Genomic DNA, 21625 nt, shown 5'->3' on the forward strand with positions numbered 1-21625 from the left:
GGAACATTATGATGATTATAATATATAAGCATATTAAGCACTTTGCCTTTTGCCATCTCATTTAATTATTACTTGCAACTGGATTTATTACTTTTACTTTAAGACAGAAAAGTTCAAAATGAAAAATTTGACTGTAGCTCCACTGTTAGAAGATGCAGGGTCAAAATTCCAATCTTGGACATCCTTACTCTAGAAGTCAGTACTTTTTCCTTCTATTTCATATTTTCTACAGAAAAACATATTTCCCACATCTTTCATAACAATTGAAACTTTGGGTCTCAATGCAACTTTACAATACCAACTTTGACTGCAACTATCATACTTCATCAGGCTATTACATAGTATTTTCACTTAAAATTACTGAGACAACCAGATATAATAAAAGGCTATAATGTTTACATACTACATACATACGACATTATAAGTAAGCAGTACATAAGTCATATATACTTATGTCAAGAACTGGGGACCCTCACAGTTGCAGTTACAAGCACAGAAGCTTTGAACTAACAAAGTATTTTTCTAACACATACACATACATAAAAGAGCTCATTCATGCTTTAAAAAGTGCTCAGGAAAAGTAATTAGAAATGCCATTTACCAATATTATTACATACTGGAATTTAAAATTTTGCCTTTTTAAAAAGAAGTGGTCTTTTTCTGAAGAAAAGCTTTCATCACTAATAATTATTATCTTCATTTAGAAGATAAGTCTCTTTTTTCTTCTTTTTGGCCAAAGCTTTAGTAATAAATATTTTAATCAATTATAGTTTGAGGACTGTCTTTATGTACAATGAATCTTTCAATGATATATCAAACACACATAAGACTGAGGATTAAAGCCAGGGCCTTCGCATTAAACTATAACCCTAGTCCTTTAAAAAGTTTTGTTTTTGAGACAGGGTCTCACAGTACCACTAAGTTACCCATCCTGAGCTTGAACTTGCAATCCTCTTGATTTAGTCTCCCAAACTGCTGAGATTATAGGTATGCACTAGCCACTGCCAGGTTTATTTTTTCTTTAATCAGTAAATAACTAGCTCCTTGTTAATTAACTTGTTATAAGTAAGCAGAGATTTAGGTCTAGAGATGAATGTATTGGCATACAAAGAGCTTAACTAAAAAGTAGTTGTAAACTGTCACTCCAAACAGAGCTTCACAAACACGTGCTTACAAATGAAATTTTGTTAACAGGCCCTGAATCTTAAGAAGACATCACAAGAAAACATTCTACTTAGTAGCAAAAACAAGATAGCTTTAGAAGTAAATTGAAAACAAAACAAAACAAAAACAACAGCAAAGACACAATAGCCTACATATTAACAAATGAAATATACTACCCTACAATGAGCCATTAAGTAATATAATCAGAACCTCTTGTTTTCCTAAGGCATTTTCTACGACAGGCAAATTTCCTCCAAACTGACATTCTCAAACGTTAAAGACTGTAATCCCATGAATTAAACAGGGAAGTATCATCCTATAAAGCTGCTGAACTGCTGCCACCTGCTGGCTCTAAGATAAAGTCAGATAAGTAAAGGAATTGTGGACTCCTGGGCCCTAGAATATGCTTCTACTTACTTAAACAGGGTTTAGCCAGATTTAACAAGGGTGGTCATCTGTACAGCAGTACAAGATAGTGGTATTGTGCACCTGAGCCTTTGACTCAAAACAAGAAACAGACATGAATATGGCTATCAGAATTCCACTTCTAAGAGCTTTAACAGCAGACTCCTCAGTGATCATTCCTTCTGCTGCTCCAAACACACAAGCTCAGAGTAGGTTGATTCCCACCGCTGCTAACGGTAAAACAAGGCACTGCTCTGTACCCTCTGTGTACAGTTTCTTCATACATGGTCATCGCTGGAACACAAGCATCACCTGAGGTGCTTGGTGAAACTTAGATTCCCAGACTACAGCTAATACTAACTTGTTGAATGAGGATGTCTGGGAATGGTATCTGACATTAGCTTTTGTTTTGATCAATTATTCCAAGTGATACTAAAATGCAACAGAGTTTGCAAATAAAAGAAGCTGAACTAACAAGGTAGAAAACAACTAAGAGCACCTAAAACAGGGCCTCTTAAAAATATAATCCTTCTAAAACTTGACTGAGTAAAGAAGAACACAGAGAGGAAAGAGGAAAAGAGCTAATCTTGTAAGCATGATGCATACATTATTATTGCAGTAATTTTTAAATTTAAGGGACAATGGATCATTTCACTTAAAGAAAAACAAAATATAATACATCCATATTTAACATAGGAAGAACAGAATATTCTAATCTTCAACTGTTACACTCTTCAAAAAAAAGTCCCTTAATAGTTAAGAATCAAAATCTAGCATCACAAAATTCATGGATTTGTGAAGACAAATGCAATGTTTTAAATAAAATGTCAGAAACAGAATCCAACAATGAATCAAAAGAATATACTCTTACCAAAAAAGTTAAATTTAGGAGTGGTGGCACATGCCTGTAATCCCAACACTCAGGAGGCTGAGGCAGGAGAATCCCTCTGAATACAAGGCTAGCCTGAGCTACAGATTTCAAGGCCAGCCTGAACTGCATAGTGAAACCCTTTCTTGATGATGATGACGATGATGATAATGATGATGATGAAGTTAGTACTTAGGGAAGCAAAGACTGTTATTATCTAGGACTTGGGACTTGAACGTCTGGTAAAGTGCCATTGTTTAAGGCTGGATTCCCAGCTTGGAGCCTCTGGGAAATGGTAGAACCCCTAAGAAATAGGGCCCAGTGGGAGTATCTTTGGTACCCTGGGCCTGTGATGGTAAAAGGACTGTGCACCCTCAGTCTTCTGTTTTGCCACCATGATGTGCTGCCTCACTCAGGCCTGAATTCAGCAAGGCCAACCTATCCTTTGCTGGAAGAATACGTGATCACTACTGATAAGCGGGAACTTAAGGGCAGTGCATAAAATTTGTGACACATAAAAACAGTAAGTACAAATAGAAATAACAAAAATGACAGGAGAACACTATTTCCACTTTTATAAATAGTGGGGAGATAAATTATTTTCTAATGATATAACTCTACACTTAGAAAACTAGAGAAAATTACTGAATTATCAAATAGGGTAGCTACTGATATGACACAGTTGTTCTATTAATAGCCACCTAGAAAAGGTGGCTATTAAAAATAAAAAGATTATGTTCAATTCAAATTAAGAGGTAGAAACAATAAAATATTTAAAAATCAATAGAAAGAATATATACATATTACTTAAGGGCATAAAAGTAGATCTAAATAAATAAAAAGGCATACTATGTTCTGGAGTGGGGGGGGAAGCCATAAAAATGGTATCTTCTCTAAATCAATGTAAATCTCTGACCCTAGATAAAAACAAAACAAAACAAACAAACAAACAAACAAAAAAACCACCAAAAACCTGGAGGTGGAACAAAAGTTTAAAATAGACTGAATCGTAGACATTAACTGAGCACCAGAATAAAGGATACCACTGAATGGTTATAAGAGAACCAGTGAAGGAAACCACATTACAAGATGAGACCACAAACTCTTCTGCTTGGATCGCAGGATCAGGCCCTGTAACACCTCTCCAACAAGAAACTGAAAGAATCCTCTTGGGACACTTGCCAGTCTAAAAAATAACACCTACAGAAACCAACACTGGGGGTGCTGAACCCCACAGTTACTTAGTGGGAGAATTATGATATATGGGTCTTTTCCCTAAAAAATCCAGTAAACTATTTTTAGAGTACCTGATGTCTTTCTAGTTACACAATCTAATTGCTGAACAGAGTACATATCATGTTCTTTAGATCAAGGAAGAGAACAATAATGGAGAAAAAACAAAAGGCAGCTAATAGACACTTCCAGAAATCATTCTAAATTATGCTTAAAAGTTCTAATTTTATCAGGAAACAATTTAAATGTATATTGACTTGAACATGTATGAATATGTATCAAAAGAGGGTGCTATTTCAATATGAAGGTAAAAATCACAGAAAAAGTCTATATTTTGCTGTAAAACAATAAAGTAGTAAAGATCTTATTCTGTATGTTGCAGCATTCCCAAATGCCTACAGTAGGAGGAATAATGGGCACCTGATAGTCCCGCTAGTTTAGTACACAGTAACATAACCAGATCCCCTCCTACCCAGATCCAACTGCACAATGACTAATCCAATTTGCATAACAAATTCTCATTCTTCAAAATTCTTTCAAGGCCACATCTCCATTAAGGTGACATCTCACGAAACCTTCCCTGACCAATGTGTCCCTTAACATTTTTCATACTAATATTGCATCTTACTTTTACTACTGCTTTTTAGCACTGTATCTGTGTACATGGCTACTAAACACAGAGAAGAAACCATTTGGAAAGTTTCTGTAATCATAACAGAAAATTATCTCAACAAACAAAATGAGTGTTTCTTCCACTGGATTTTTTTTTCCAGCAAATATTAAGAAATGAAAAAAACTGGTGAAAATAAACAAAAATGTTCTCATTAGTATGTCTTTGAAAGATACCTAATAAAGCTTTCCCCCTAAAGGAGAAGAAATGAGATACTTATTTAAATGACTATCATTGGGCTTTACTGAAAATGTTCCTTTTCCAAGAGCGAAACATTTCTATTTTACTAAGAATAAAAACAAACAAAAAAACTTCTTTAAGAAAAAAGAAAGAAATGAGATTTTAATGACAAATACTGGTGGGAACATCTAAAGACTATATAAATCCAACAAGTCAGTAAAATTAATCTAAAGTGCATGATGTAAATAAATTTGAAACATGATTCAGAGGATAAAGAGCAAAACAGGCACTTGGGTTTGAGTTGCCTGAATCATCTTTTTAAAAAATGAACAGGGCCATGAGAAAGACAATGAAAATATGATGCCTATTATTAAAATCTCCTAAATTTTTCTTTAATTTTATTTAAGACATGATAATTTTTAAATTCTTCCCAATGGATTTAAGCATATGACTAAAGTCCATGACATAAAAACTTTAAGTAACTGTTTGGCAACAAACTGTTTTACAACATATATTTAGAGTCAAAATCATAATTTCAGAAATATAATCCAATTTGTAGATTAGCCATGGCTTTTAGCCACTTTTCTTGTCTGCTAGCAAATACAAAGGCTAGAATTAGTACAATGCTACATTCTATAAGAAACAGTAAAATGGCCATTATAACTGAAAATTCTAAACAGTAACACATTCTTTTTTTTGGCCGGAATCAGAGATTGAACTCAGGCCTATTAGAACTTGGTAGGGAAGCGCTTATTCTACTGAGCCATCTCCCCAGCCCCATTAACACATTCTTTAAAACTGAAAGACTTTCAGATTGAGAACATATGCTTTAAAATTTATGCAGTAACATAAAGAAGTACTACAATGAGTCTTAGAAATAATCTTAGCCAATTGTCAGACTTCTTTTGTGGGAGAATTCATTCTTTAAAAAATTCCACATAGAAATGATAGGCACACAAACAATAAGGGGGGCTTAAAAGAGGTAGTTGGTCTTGCATGCTTATGCAACTACAAGGACTCTTTCAGGCTTTACGTGGGGTTTCATACATAACGTTGATCACGTTTATTTTCTAATGAGTACATGGGGACCCAAAAAGAGGAAGTGAATTGTCAAATGTCAAGAATGTCCACTGCAAAGCCAGCTCTAAGACAGAATCTACCTATATTAGTCTGGTAGAGCCGCCAAAACAAAACATTATACAACTGGGCAGCTTAAGAGAACCTTCTCATATTTCTTTAGTTATAGGTATCACATCAAGATTCAGTAGGGTCGGTTGTTAGGGAAGCTCTCCTCTTGGCTTGCAAACACCACCTAGTCACTGATTCTCAGGGAGTTTTTACACAGTATGTACAAGTGATAGGAGCTCTCTCTTCTTATGATGCTATGACCTTGTTAATTACGTCTGTACTCGTACACTCTCATTTAATAAGCCTTACCTCCTAAAAGCCCTATCTCCAACTATCATCACATTGAGGATTAACGTTCAACATATGAATTTAGGGCACACAATTCAGTCAACACCAAAAATGTAAACCATAGCAATACTTTAAATGTGGACCCACTATAACAAATACTACAAATACTCTCTTGTCTCTAAGAAACTAGAAAACCACATAGACAAGAAATATTTTCTTTGTAATTTTTAAAATTTTCACTATTTTAATGTTGAAAATTTTAAACACATATCAGACCAGCTAGAAAATATTGTACAATAAACCCTCATACCAGCACCAATAATTATCATCAGCTCCACCTCCCACCCAGAGAACATTTATGTTTACCAACATGCCACTAAGCCAATGTATCTTTACTTATATACCGTATTTATTTCATGTTATAACCAACTATACGTGAACCCTGTTTAATTTTAAGAATAGGGAGAAGATACAGAAGCTAACACTAAGACTAAAACTTTAACCTAGATTTTAGTTTGTCAGAACCAAACAACATTTGGTTTGCTTGGAAGATACCACATAATATTGCTTACATTGCTCAACTGTCTGTCTCTATTAACCAGTAACAAACAAACAAAAAAAAATGGTGGTACACTGGAGCATATCAGTTCAAACCTGGACTCAGACATCTGTTCACTTAGTTACTTACATCTCTGCTCCTCACTTTCCTCAACTGTATAGTGACCAATCCTACTACTGTGTCTTTATATTTGCATAATGGCTTCCATTTTTCCGAGTATTTTCTTCCAACTTGCTTTTTAAACCTTATAGATATCTTAACATCATCCTTACTTTGTATGAGGAAACTGAAGTAACAGATATATGAAACCCACACTACCTTTTCTTATAGCTCACATACATTACTATGTAACGTTACCTGCATATTCATATTATCTTAGTACCTAAAACATGTAAGTACCAGAATATAATTACAACATCTTGCAAAGACTTGGTTCTTAATAAATATGTTGGGCCAGCCAAATAGCTCAGCAGATTAAAGCACCTGCTTAGGCAGATGCAGGGGTCAACAGTGTGATTCCCCCAACCTGTTGTGCTGGCTCTGCCCCTGGGGCGCGTTGAGATGGTGATTGAAACTGGGCACGGTGGCACGCACCTGTAATCCCTCACTTGAGAGGCTGTAAACAGGAGGATCACTTCGAGTCTGATCTACGCAGTGCGACCCTGTACACCCTGTCCTAAATACAAAAAAAATTTTAAAAAAAAGCTACTTTGTAATTTGGCAAATATAACTTAAATTTTTGATTACCGCCCGCTCTACTACCTAACCCTCAAGAATTGTATCATATGTGCCACAAGAAACCTATGAAAAATTATGAATAAAATTATGATACTATTAGGATCCACCATGTAATCTTTATTGCATCAGAAAATTGGGAGAATAAAGTGATGTTGCAAATACTATAGAAGAGTGGCACTATGGCCACACACAGGCACAACCCTATATCAAAATCTATCTGGTCAGACAGATCAGAGCATAGTGACCAACAAGCAAGTGTGTTCCATGACTTTAGCTGGCTTATGTCCCCTGGGCTTCTATTATAGTTCTATTATTCTTACTATGGTAGTTCTGGTAAGGAAAAGTAACTGATATGTAAGAGAATAAATGATATGTCAGTTTATACCACCTCTGCTCCAATAAGAAACAATCAACATTTATCTACTGATTTGCTTAGGTGTTTGGAGCCACCTGGAAGAAGAGATTTACCATTACCAAGGAACGCCTCACTTCTTTCCTAATATTTTGAGATAAACACTGCATCATCAATACAGAACACTGACCTGCACTTGCATTAGAATAGTACGAAAAGCCTATTAAAATGCAAAGCCAAGAGTAAGAACAAGCTTTTCATGTCTATAATTCATTTAACAAATAAATACTTTGTTGGGTGACAGAATTATAGAAATGTAAGAAAAACCTATAGCAAACTATACTCCACAATCAATTCTGGCCTGTCATCTGCTTTTACTGACATATAGCCATATATATCTATTTTTAAATATCTACTGCAGTTTTCCACTAAACCAACAAAAGTGAGGAGTTACAACAAGACACTGGCTCATAATGTCTGAAATACTTGGTCTTGTACAGAAAAGTTCAGTAACTTCGGGAGAGAGAGTTCACATCCTATGTAGATCTGTCAACAGTATGAAGTTCCCTGAGATAGCCAAAGACGAAAGTCAGGACAAACTTTTCAAGTGAAAAAATGGTTACCTGGGATTTAACTGAGAACTGGGAAGTAGTCTGATAGAACTAAAAGTATACTCTAGGTAGAGGTCGTAACAAGATAAGACCAGTAGCTCTAGAATTATAGGGCCTGTCTCAGGAGCTGCAAGAATTGCTGGAGTACAGTATCCAAAATAGTGGAAGACAAGGTTGGAGTGAAAGCATTATGAATTATATGTACCAGGTTGAAAAGTTTATATTTAAAAATATATATATTCATCATTTTGTGTTCATATTTAAAACAAATAACATCTCTATCACCTCTGGAAGGCCAAACAAAAAAGTAATAAAGAAATTACAGGGGAAATGAGTATTGAAGACAGGATAGATGAGAAACTTCACTAGATATTATTCTTAAGTTTGTTTTTCACATCATATGAACACCTGCTTCTTCTAAAATTACATATTTAAAAATAGGGAGAATGTAATGGAGATAGAAAAGATGGTATTTTTCACACTGAATAAAAACAAGACCCAACCATATAAAGAACATTGATATAAGAAAAAGGAAAAAGATACCAATACCAATGTTTAAAAAGTCAGCAATGTCTACATAGCAATGACTATATGAACATTATACAATAAAAGGATTTCAAGAGCAAAATTATTAGAAATCTACAGACAGGAGCACATTTCATACTGCTAAAGATTCAATTCATGATGGATCAAACAATCCTAAATGTTTGCACCCAACTAATGTAGTTTAGTGATATAACACAATAATTAACTAAAAGGCAAAAAAAAAAAGGCAAGCCCTTTATAAAAGTTGAGGATAATACCTCACGCAGGAAAAGCAAACCTAATCAGTTATTAATAGATAAATTCCACTAGAGTAGTTGCCTGATAATGGGATTAGTCAGGTATAAATAAGAGTAAGTATCAGGAACAGCCAGGCATATTGGCACATGACTGTAATCCCAACATGCAGGAGCTACGGCAGGAGGACTGAACAAATTAAGACCAGCCTGGACAACATAGGAAGACACTGTCTCTAAAAACAAGAGTAGGTACCAGGAACAAAGAAAATCAAATTAAACAGAAATGGAGCCTTACACAAATGATAAGATTCCAAATATTGATGGTATATGTACCTTAGTTTGATGAACATCAGATTCAAAAACGAAAATTAAAGATCAAATACAATTAGACAAATTACTATACTGCACATCTTTCTTACCAGCATCACGGTTAAATTCATAATTCTTCCAAGGCTGTCAATGTAGTATACACTGTCTTGATACCATGAATCACAATGTAGGTAATTGTACATCCCAAAAGCATGCATGTGTTCCAGTGTATATTGGTCATCTCGAAGTTTTACTTCTGCCACAGCTGAAATACAGAAAAATAAATACAATCAAGTTTTACTTCAGACTGTTTCGTTTTACAAAGTGGCTACCAGGCAAAGAAATCATATAATGCCCATCACAAAGGTCTTCAGGATAATTCATGATTCATGCAACTCTCCTTTCTTTAGGAACCTCTTAAATTATGAATAAGTAGAATAGAAATTAAAAAGTAATGATGGGCTTCCTGTACATTGGGCAAATAAGCCCAACCTAAAAAGTGTCTTTAAACTCTAAACACATAACATACTTTACTTAAGGAAATTAATGACAACTTTCCAAAGATGCAGTCAAGATACAAAAGAATTTAAGAAAAAAAAAACCTACCATACATCCGCATATACCCCTTTATGCGTACCAGGCAAAATGAAAATAGGCAAAAGTAGGAGGAAGATCTTGTGTTCAAAGAACTAGAGGCCATAGTGCCACATACAGCACAAGAAGTACTACAGCCAGGAAGATGACTCAGTGAACTAGTGCAGTCATCCAGGTGAGAGATGACTGCAATTTAAACACTTCAGAGAAAAAGCTCATAATTTTATGAGCAATTCAGTGGAGGTTGAGGAAACTACTGTTTAATGCAAAGAAAGAACTGTTCATAAGGACTGAGTAGAAATACATATTTTATTAAATAGGAATGGTTTGTTAGCACCACAGTGTGGATGAAACTCATAAGGCAGGAAATATGCATGGTAATATAAAAGCTTAAGGTACTGATATTAGATAATAATATAACCAATATATTTTCTCCATATTTGGCAGAGCCATAGGTAATTATAAACAAGCCAGAGGTTTTTAGCAATTTGCTTTACTACAACACCTTATCTGCAAACATATTTAGAAGTGGAGAACCACTGTTCGGAGACCAGCATTTTAGTTGCTGCATTTCAACAAGATAATTTACATGATATAACATGAAGATATGGCATATACATGGTTACTATTTTGTAAAACTCTCATTAGTAGAAAAAGCCTGCTTTCTGGCCCATATTTATTTTTACTCAATCTTTGAGTAAAAAGGACAAAGCCAGAGCAACTGAAAAGAGAACAGAAGCATCCAGAATCTGACAAAGCTAAGCCACTGTGAGTGGAGCTCTTTTGCGAAACCCTCCCAAGAAAGGGAATAGAGAATGGGGAGGCACTAACCTGGATCTTTGAAATGGTTGAAGAGGAATTCTATTACAGAAAAGTGGATGTAGTGAATGCTTCATTAGAAACAAGCTTTGCTTAAAAAAAAAAAAAAAATATCATTTTTTTTAGTCCTTTATGAAAAACAAACACCCTTCGGGCCTCACAAGAAAAAAATTCTCCCCCAATCCTCCAAAATTCTTATAAACCTCAAATAATATAGTTTTTCATAGGAAAATTATCAAAGCTCATGGGGCCCCAGAAGCCTAACTTTTCACTCCTAAGTTACTTACTAAATAGTCTACTGTGTACCAGACACTGCACTTGGCTTTGGGTAAATACTGGCAAGAGAAGCTAACTTGACTCCTACCCAGTGCTGCTAACAGAGATAGTCACCACTGCTTATTATTCTCTTGAAATATATTGAGCCATATGAAACTACCAATATTCAATCTACTATTTCTATAAATACATTAGTTTGTTTTGTTTTAAAGGGCAAGTGAAAAAGCAAGAACATGATTACAAAGATCACCTTTGGAGCCAGTCAATACCTAGAAAGTCTTGTACTTACTTGGTTTATCTTGTGCATGAAAGTATAAAAACATAAGAGTACTGTACAAATCTGTGTAAAGAGTTCTGAAGTAAGACTTACAGAACAGGGCAGGCCCAGCAACTGGAGTACTGCTCCCATGAAACTGTTTTATACAGTGCTTCTGTGATCAAACCATGTCATCTTGTTGTCCTCCATATTTTCCTTTGTAGCAGTAGATAGGAGTTTTATAGATATCTCTACATCAAAACAATGACTATGTGGTCCTTTTCCTTCCTTTATTCCAACTAGAGACTAAATCTTTACCAACTTAACTTCTCTGCTTTGAAGGAAAAAAATAGCCTAGAGAGACCACAACAAGTACTCCAAGTATTTAAAATAAGAAAGGGAATAAAAGATGTGAAAAAGATTTAAGTCAAGGATTTAGAAATTCAATATATATATATATCTAAAATAAAAGTACACTAGATGGGATTAGTAAAATTAACACTGCAAGAGTAACTTAATGAAATTAAGGACATGAACATGGAAATGTCAAAACAAAAGTGGAAGAAATAGCAAACAAATTTTTGCAAATTTGATGATAAATATAAACTATTTTATAAGCTCAAAAAATGCCAATTACAAGATTCATAAAAAAATAGCACTTAGGCATAGCATCATCAAACTGCTCAAAACAAATGTAAAGGAGAAAACTCTTAAAACAGCCACAGGAAAAGGCATGCTATGTATAGACCAACACACACAGGATAATGTGAGAAGACTGTAGGACAAAGAGAATGAAAAAAACTACCAACCTAGGAATCTATGCATGGCAAATATATATTTTTTATATCAAAGAAAAACAAAATTGTTCTCAGAAACCTGTTTTCAAAAACGGGAATGACTGCATCACCAGAAGATGATCAAAACATTAAGTCATTCATGGAGGATAATTATACCGGATAAAATGTGGAGCAATATAAAGGAATAGCAATTACATGACTAAACACACAGATTTTTTTTTTCTATTTAAACCTGTTTAAAAGAGATCTAAACAAAAATAATTTTAAAAAATTAGTGATTTCCAATAACATGTGAAAGTAAATTTTATGACGATAAGAGGCTAAGGGCCAAGAGAAAATAAAACAAAATATACTACCATAAGGTTCTTATGCTTCATACTAAATAGCCTTACTATCATCTGAATTTCTCCTGTACTATAAGTTATGAATGTATATTATATACCCTAAAATGATCACTATAATAAGAAGTTATAGCTAAAATCCAACTAATGAAAATAAAAAACCAATACGATTTAAAATTTTTTCAACATGGGGGTCAGCGAGATAGCGCAGCAGACCAAAGTGCCTGCTTAGACAAGTTTATGCACGTGCAGGGAGTGCACTTCGATCCTGTGCACCACATGCAGCATCAGCCCCACCCCCAGGGTGGGCTGAGCCTGCTAGAGTCTGGGCATAGTGGTGCATGCCTGTAATCCCAGCTCCAGGGAGGCTGAAAATAGGAGGATCACTATGAGTCCGAGCTGTGCAGCGAGACCCTGTAACAACCAAATACATTAAAAAAAATTTTTTTTCAATACAAAACATTCTCAGAAAAATGAGAAAATTACATTCTCCCAAAGACTAGGTAAAATAAGCAAAATACAAACCTAAACCAATCGATAATCACATTAAATACAGATAGTCTAATAGAGATTATCAGGCTGTATGAAAAAGCAAGACTTAGTTCTAAGAAATGTATATTAATTAAAACTATACAAATAGACTGAAAGTAAAAAAAAAGATGGAAACATATACATATACTATGGAAAATTAATCAAGAAAGCTGATATGGTAACAGACAAACTTCTAAATAAAAAATATTGTTGGAGATAAAAGTCATTCCATTATGATGAATGGTCAACTTACCAAGAGGACATAATAATAAATGTTTACAATTAGAACCTTAAGACATGATGCAAAAACTGATAAAACTACATGGAAAACTAAAGAAATTCATAATTATAATCAGATATTTTAATACTTTCTCATGCAACAAGAAATATCTCAAAGTAATCACGCTGAGTGAACTTCATGGGTGAGGATAACAGAAATCAAATTGTTAGTAACTTCAATTATACCTTACTATTTCTAGGATTGATAATTATGAAAAGGATTAAAAACAACCTCAAGTAAATTTCAGATGTTGAGCTACATCCCTGGTTCTCAAATAATTCTTTTTTTTTTTGGCGGAACCAGGGATTGAACTCAGACCCTTGTGCTTGCCAGGGAAGCACTTATTCTACTGAGCCATCTCCCCAGCCCACAAATAATTCTTAAAGAAAGCCCCCGCTTCCATCTTCCAAACTTGACCTTTACAAAGCCTGAGGGTAAGGTATTGAACTGTTCACTTACCTTTATACTTAAAACTCACAATGAGCATATCACTTCCAATAGAGCATTATTTTAAACACAGAATTTAAAATCAACACAGGTGAAATGGGTGATTAAAACTTAGCAAATTTGTGGGCCGGCCTGACAGCTCAGCAGACTAAAGCGCCTGCTTAGGCATAGTGCATCAGCTGGGTTCAATCCCCAGTGTGCAGGCCTGCCTGGAGGGTGCACAGAGATGGTGATTGGGCACTGTAATCCCAGGACTTGGGAGGCTGTAAACAGGAAGATCACTGAGTCCAATCTACATAGTGAGACCCTGTAGACCCTGCCCTAAATACAGAAACAAAACAAAACCTTAGCAAGTTTGTAATAAAAGTTAAGGGTTTCAATTTAAAAAGTATTGAGTTTGAATTCTTGCTTTTTATGTTAAAATATTTATGAAAAGATAAATGACTGAGAAACATTTTCACTTAAAAATGAAAAAATTGACAAAACTAGACAGTTGAAGTTTATCTTTGTTGTAATGGCCTATAAAAAATTGTGGGAAGCACAAATGAAGTCCAAAAACCAATGAGTCCTTAACTCCTCTCACTTTTCAGGTTTTTTTTTTTTTTTTTTTTTTTTGCCCCTTGAATGTAAGATTTTAATAGTGTCCTGCACGGAACTTACTCTTTCCCTTTGTTCATGTTTTCCCATGTTTACAACTTGTGTTATTGAGCACCTAATACTGCATGCACCAAGAATTACGGAAACAGTGTATAAAAGAGAAACATCAGACAGTTTTCATGGAGCTAATAGAAGACAACACCCATCATATAAATAAAGATTGAAATAAAAATAATTAGTCTTATGACTAATGGAATGACTGAGCTCTAAAGAGAAAGCTAGTCAGATTATTGTATTTTAGACAAATGACTAGGACAAAGGCATAAAGTCAAAATGTGGCATTTAATGCACTTGCTGAAAAAACTGGGTAGAACAAAATACACTAAAGATGACTCTAACACGAACAGCTCCACAGACTTACAGTAACAATCTCAAATTTTACACCTCCTTGGATCTAGGGTCTTTAGTGCATCCTTCCCAAACTAGGCTTGATTATTTCATTTGTGCGGGCCAATAGTACAGTAGCAAACTTAATGCAGGAAGCACATGGAAAAAGTTACCATCTGGAAAAGCCTTAACTATCCTGCAGTAGAATGAGCCCACATGAAGGAGAGTAAAGATTAGATAAAATAAATCAGGCTATAGCCAGGGAACTCTCAAACTTATGAGGAAGTCAAGAGAAGCAGAGATGCCTACCACACTCGTGCATCTACGGGTGTGAAAGAGTCCAGTTAGGGCTAGAACCCTAACTTACCCATGTATCTGTGAGCAAGTGCTTTTTCATCTGAGGTACTGAATCTGAGTTTCATCTCGTTTCAATGAATTAGCAAACTCAACATGAAAGTATCATTTACTGACAAAAAGACCAAAAGCAAATGGAAAATCAACTCCTACCTAGTCTTTATTAAAGCTCAGCTTAGATACCAACCTCTCCAAGAAGCCTTCCCTGATCCACGTGCTGGTTTAGAAGGACTCTCAACAGTACCACAGCACTGTGCACATCATTTTTCTAATTATTTAGACACTTCTTCCTCACTAGGCAATACCTATGTCATACACTTATAGTCTGTGTCTTACTCATTTTGATAACGTTTTACAAAACGGCCCTTGATATGTTTTTGAATTTAATCAAAGAATTAATAAACATTTATTTGATTCTCTAAAGCCTAATTAACTACGGACCAATATTTCTCAAAATGTGACGTACTGACAACATGCATAAAAATCAGTAGGGCATGAATTTAAAAAAATTCACATCTTTCCGCTGTCATCATCGTTAACAGAAACGAAACTAGTAGTAGCGTGGTTGCTAAATCATCATTTCCTCAAAAATTTCTAGTGAGTCCCTGGAAGACAGTTCGCAGGACCTCTGTAACTGAAAGCGTTTTTTGTCCACAACTGAGCTTCTCTCCTAAGAAAAGGCTCTGCGTCAGAGGAAACGAGATGGGGATTTTCCAAAGAGGTGTGGCTTCTCGGGGAGTACGTCCGCAGACGAGGCTCGCAAGGTCCGGAGCCTGCCGTGAAATAGGGACGCGCGGGGTACGCGGAGCTGGGAGGCGGCCCGCGCGCCGACTGCGAGCGCAGAGCAGGATCTTGCCGCTAACTAGCTCCCGCGGGGCTCGGGGACAGCCGCTCAGGGCGCACCTAGGCGGGAGGGCCAGGAAGAAGGCAGTGTTACCTTGCGTGGCCGCAACAGAAATAAAAAGCGGGAAGGTTCAGGGCGACAACAGCCGAAAGAGTAAAGGAACTGAGTGAGACGGGGCGCCGCTGCTTCCCACCTGCATCAAGCTCCAGCTGGTAACAGGGCAGCGGCTCGAGAGAGAGCTTGTAACCCTCGAAGCGGGGGTCCAACAGAGGTCTCTTCACCCGCAGAGAGCAATTAGCTGCCACCTCCATCACCGTCCAAGGTCCTAGCGTCAGAAATAATAAACCACCCGTTAAAAGATGCGCGCCTCAGACATCCATCTAAATCTGTGAGGCAGCGTGGTGGTTCCCACCCCAGAAAGCACTACGCTTCAAAGGGCCTTCTGGGAAATGTAGTGTCTGTGAGAAAGGTGTCTACATTGCATGCTGGGTGATGTAGTTTTCTGATTACTTACAGTCCGAACATTGGCGGGGTCTGGACTCTCTTACCCAGAGAGCTGAGCGGCCAGGAGGCGGCCCGCGCTAGTTAAATTCTCATATTATAGGCAGGGTGGCGAGACCCCGCCCCGGAAATGCGTGTTCTAGCTTTCTGTGTGCTTAGGTGCCCGAGCTACTGAGGGTCTAAGTCCGGGCAGCCGGAAGAGTGTGGTAGGTAACGGTCGCCAGCGCAAGGGTCATTTCGTCGCTGGGAAGGGACGGCCCTCGCCCGCGGTGATGGTGGTGAGCTATGCCCGTGGTCCTCAGGGCCGGGACCCGGGCCCGGCCCAGGCTCCTTTCGATGTGCTGTCTCTCATTAGCGTCCCCGACCCGCGCAGGCGGGCCTGTAGGGCTCTCCGACTGGGCGTGCTGCTGGAGTTGGCCCGCAGCCAGTCCTCGCTTTGTTTTCTGGCTCCTCCCTCCCGCCTCTCCAGCAGTCCCCGCCCTATTATGTTTTCCCAAAAGTCTGAAATGGGAGGGATCCCCTAGCGCCCGCGTTTTACCGGTGAGGAAACTGAGGCCTTTAAGAAGTGACTTGACCAAGGTCACTCTCCGCATTTGGGGGGCCAGGGCGGGGGCAAGTTCAGTGTTGCACTGACCAGACTGAACGAAAGTAGTTATTCTGAAAAGCGCCAACACCAACTGCAAAAGCAAACATTTCCTAGTTCTTTCTCCATCCTTTGCCTTGTTCCCCAGGGAGGAAGAAAATAATTCCAACTCTGAAAACTTACTGTCATTCTTGAGGTTTTTTGTTTGTTTGTTTGTTTGTTTTTTGTTTTTCCTGTGGAGGAGAAAACAAAATTCAAGTTAATGACAGAATCACTAGGTGTAGGAAAAGATTAGTTTATAAGCAAGATTTATTTAAATTTTCAAATGGCTTAGATGTCTTAAGAATTTAACTTTACTTTCATTTCTACATCATTTTCAATTGGGCTCTCTGTTTTTACAGACAGTTGAGAATTTACTAAGAATGAAAAGATTTGTTTTCCCTGTATTCTGCCAGCATTATGTGTGCTTAGTAATACACACATACACACACTCACAGGGAGTGTAGCAGTTGTAATTCTAAATACATTCTACAAAACACAGAGTTTTGCCTGGTAGTTTCATTTTTCACTAATAATGTTTAGTCTTTGATGTGTAGGTTATGTAGCTTCCCCAAATTTTGAATGCAGTTAAAAGTGCAGAAATGATCAGCATTCAGTTATGAGCAGGGTCGACTGGAATCAAAATACTCAAATTCCAATTCTGTTTTCATTTTATCTCTGTGCCTCAGTTTCCTCATATGTAAAATGGAAATTATGGTCATAATATGTAGCAATAAGGTTGGGAATTAGGATTTTTAAAAAATTCACAAAGAATTAGCTTAGTATCAGGCACTTAAATGTTTAATGTTGTAATAAAACTTATTTAAAACTGTATTAGTAAAAATCATATGGGGGAAGGAAATTGTATAGTGAATATGTGCATCAGACTTCTTGGGATGCAATAAATAATGATATCATTACTGTGCTTGACATTTACCAGTCCTTCAGTTGATGGAATGTTAAACCTGTTAGGATATTTGCCTAGAAGATTTAGAAGTAAATGTTTCTTGAGTGTCTTATATCTGAAAATACACGTTGATGTCCAGGTTAGCAAGATGAACAAAGATGCGCAGATGAGAGCAGCGATTAACCAAAAGTTAATAGAAACTGGAGAAAGAGAACGGTAAGTTGTAGACTGTGTTTATAAATTATATTTTGCCACATTTACATTCTGGAAATCTAAATATCAAGAAACAAAGCATGTCAGTGGAAAGAAAATCAAGATTATCAGAAATTTCTGTTCCTAAGATCTATAAGAAATTATTTAAGTCAGCATTGCAAGAATTCAAGTGAAGAAGGTAATGTAGAAAGACAGGAAAAAATGCTTACCTTTCAAAGAAGTGTAATAGAGAAGACATACATAAGTCTCATACAGAGAATTACAGTTGAAAGCATGATGCATCAGGGAGACAACATGATACCAAATGATGTTCAGTTGCCAAACTCTTGATCACAAGGCAGCCTGTGCTATTTCTATTCTCTTTTCATTTGTAGTGAGTTACTTTTGTTGCTTGTTTTTTGTTTTTTGTTGTTTTTTTTTTGAGACATGGTTCTATTATGTATAGTTGAGGCTGGCGTTGAGCTCACTGTTTAGCCCAGGCTGCCCTTGAACTTACCGCAGTCTTCCTGCCTTCCATGTGCTGGGGATACAGGCATGTGCCACCACACCAGGCTCATATGCAGCAGATTTTAACTCATTCATCAAAAAATAGATATTTCTTCTTCATGGAACCCATTGATTAAATCCCTAATACTTTGTTCTATGGTTGTATTTAATTACACTGGAGTCTAGCTACCTACTTCACTAGTTTGTCCTCCATTGTGATCTAAGTTCCATGAGGGTAGAAATACCTTTGTATGCCCAGCATCTACTCTTAACACCTCACATCTAATTGGCCAAGTAAATACTTGAAGAATGAGTGGATTTAGAAGTACAAAGAAAAGGCTGAGAATCAAGAAAGACACCCAAGAGCAGAACGGTAAAGTTTACAAGAGACATATGTAAAGTCTTTCAAGTCTTTTTGAGTTAATTTGCTCAAGTGTGATCTCATAGAATAGTTAAAGGTGAGATTCAAGGACTAGCAGTTCTTCAGTCAAATAAAAGAGGATATTTTACACAGAGGGAAGAGAATATGTAAGTATGCAAAGTCATTGTTTAATATAACATGATACTACTCTGAGAACTGGAAAGTAATTGCAAAATACTTGCGGAGAGTTAGAGGATAAATTATGAGAACATGTGGTTGGAGTGGAGGAGTGGATTTTTGTGTAAGTCAGAATAATTCAGTTGAAAATAATAAAAACTGAACTCAGCAACAGACTTAACCAGTGGAAATGTATAAATTCATACAATTAAAATATGTAGGGCTTGGAATTGTTTCATCCATCATTGAGTCCACACATGCAGAAGTTATTGCTAAGAATATTTTTCTTTTCTTCTCAGTTCTGCTTTTCTCTACGTTGTTTTTATTCTTAACAGGCCCAGCCTCCCTTCCTTATGAAAGGGCCTGCCTTGATTACCATCTCAGGTCATAGGAAATTTACGGAAAACCTTGTTTAGGCCGTATTTCTACCCAGATTCATGTTCTGGGAATGGGAGTATTTTTTCTATCAAAGATTATATGATACCATGGTTTGCAAGTGCTCCTAGCTTTATTGTTGCATGATGGGAATTAAAAGATTTTAAGAAAGGAAATGACTAGATTGCATTTATACTTCAGAGATTTTCTTCTGGCTATGTGGGGAAATGACTTGCAGAGGTCTAGATAGCAGAAAAAATAGTTTGAAGATTGTATTGGGTTAAAAAATGGAAAACTGCAAAAATGGAAAGGAGAAGTTACATTTTTTTTTTAAAGAAGCAGTTTTTGCTATGAGGAAGGAGCCATTTAGAATAGTACCATGGGTAACTTAAAAGGATAATACTGTTAGTAATAAGTACAGGGAATTATATTTTTTTTGTTTTTTTTCATACATGAAACTTGAAGTTACTGAGTTTTTATCATGTGTCATGCTGTTAGGTGCTGCTGCAGCTATCTAAATAAAATTAAGTCTACTCTTCTGGAACCTACATTCCAGGAAACAGATAACGTATAATATACTAAAGTTCGTAAGTGCCGTAAGAAGAGTGCTAAGGAATCTGAGTAAGTTGGATGAGGGAGAAAGGAGATAAAGTCAGAAGTACTGTTGGGGATAAGGTAAATCATGGAAGATCTCTTGGGCTAAGGTAGACTTTTTTCCCAGAACTGGAGATTAAACCTAGCATCGTCACATACTGAACCACCTTTCCACACATTTTTATTTTTGAGACTAGATCTCAAGGTTCCTAGTGGGACTTACTACTTATGGTCCTCCTGCCTGCACCTCCTTCAGTGCTGGGATTTCAGGTGTGTGCCACTGCTCCCAGCTGTGTGTGGGAATTTTATTCTAAGCAAGCTGGAGAGGCCAGGGAGGGTGTTGAGCAGTGGTATGAATCAGGGAGGTAATTTAGGAAATTAGCTAACAGTCTAGACAAAAGATGGTGATAATGGTAGAAACATTTGAATTCTAAGTATATATATTTTAAAACTAAAATCTTTGAGATGTGAACAGTGAAGGATGCTGCAAGGGTCTCTAGTCCAGCAACCCAGAAGAGTGGAGTTGTTGTTTGAGAATAAAATAAGTAGAATATTAAGATAATTTGGAGTTGATTTTGGCCCTACAAAAAACTTAATGAAATTTCAAGGTAGAAATGTCATACAGCAGATTTCTTAAGATTATCAGAAGAGAAGTTTACGTGGAAAATATCTTTAAGAAATTTGGTGTAGGATTGTGGATTTGTAAGAGCAGGAGTGGTAAAGAAATATAGAAATATTGTATCCATGATGCCATTAGTTGTGGTAGATGTCATTTTTGCCATTAAGTAAAAAAAAGAGGGCCCAGCAAGATAGCTCAGATGTCTGAAGTGCCTGCCTAGGCAAACTTAGGCAAGCATAGGGACCATTGTTCAATCCCTGGCACCACATGCCGCACCAGCCCTGCCCCGAGGGCAGGCTGAGCTGGTCACAAAAAGAAACAAACAAACCAAAAAAAAAAAAAAAAGAGAAAGAAAAGAAGAGAAAGAAAAAGATACTGCTAATTAAATCCCCATAGGCATATTTGCTGACTTATTAAAATGTGGAGAGGTAGTGGCAGTATGAGGTTAGATGAGAGGTATAGTGAGGCAGTAAGAGAGCTAAAAAATAGAATTTCTGGGCAAGAATGGATTTTTAAATTTGAAGATTTCAGAAGTACAAGCTCGGTGGAGGCGGGGCGGTGTGTCCTGCAGAAATGATCACCAAAACTCAGAAAGTAGACCTGGATGTTGGGCTTCCAGAGAAAAAGAAGAAGAAGAAGGAGGTAGTCAAAGAACCAGAGACTCAGTACTCAGGTGTAAATGATAAGAATTATTTTGCTGATAATTCTGTGAGGACCACATTCCACTCTAGGACTATAAGCCAAGAGCAGATGTCCCATATACCCTTGTTGAAGAAAAAAAAGAAGAAAAAGACAGGCCACAGCAACTTTTATGAAGAACTCCCAGAATCTGAGCCCACATCACAAGCGAGACAGACAGAGAAGTCACCCAGCCCCAGGAAGCAGGCCTTTGACCACTCAGAGTCCTTCAGTGGGAAGAGAAAGAAGAAGAGGAAGACCTTGCCTTTGGCCACATCAGAG

The 21625-nt window shown here is 36.7% G+C and overlaps 2 protein-coding genes across 4 annotated transcripts in view; one reads left to right on the plus strand and one right to left on the minus strand.

The window, feature by feature from the left end:
* Nudcd1 (NudC domain containing 1) overlaps window positions 1-16216 on the minus strand; it is a 69584-nt gene extending 53368 nt beyond the window's left edge. The window contains exons 1-2 of the mRNA XM_004640092.2: window positions 16004-16216; window positions 9398-9552 (exon numbers count right to left, since the gene is read on the minus strand). Coding sequence (XP_004640149.1) covers window positions 9398-9552; window positions 16004-16121 — 273 coding nt within the window. The 5' untranslated portion in view covers window positions 16122-16216. The remainder of the gene's footprint in view (window positions 1-9397; window positions 9553-16003) is intronic.
* Window positions 16217-16436: 220 nt separating this feature from the next.
* Eny2 (ENY2, transcription and export complex 2 subunit) overlaps window positions 16437-21625 on the plus strand; it is a 12203-nt gene continuing 7014 nt past the window's right edge. The window contains exons 1-2 of one of the 3 annotated variants that reach the window (XM_004640076.2): window positions 16437-16517; window positions 17980-18056. In XM_004640076.2, the coding sequence (XP_004640133.1) occupies window positions 17989-18056 (68 nt within the window). In that variant the 5' untranslated portion in view covers window positions 16437-16517; window positions 17980-17988. Of the gene's footprint in view, window positions 16590-17165; window positions 17185-17979; window positions 18057-21625 lie in introns of those variants that run through there. The other 2 variants (XM_004640075.2, XM_023699955.1) reach the window with 2 other exon arrangements.

The sequence above is a fragment of the Octodon degus genome, unplaced genomic scaffold, assembly GCF_000260255.1.
Source record: "Octodon degus isolate 3935 unplaced genomic scaffold, OctDeg1.0 scaffold00118, whole genome shotgun sequence".
NCBI classification, from domain to species: domain Eukaryota; kingdom Metazoa; phylum Chordata; class Mammalia; order Rodentia; family Octodontidae; genus Octodon; species Octodon degus.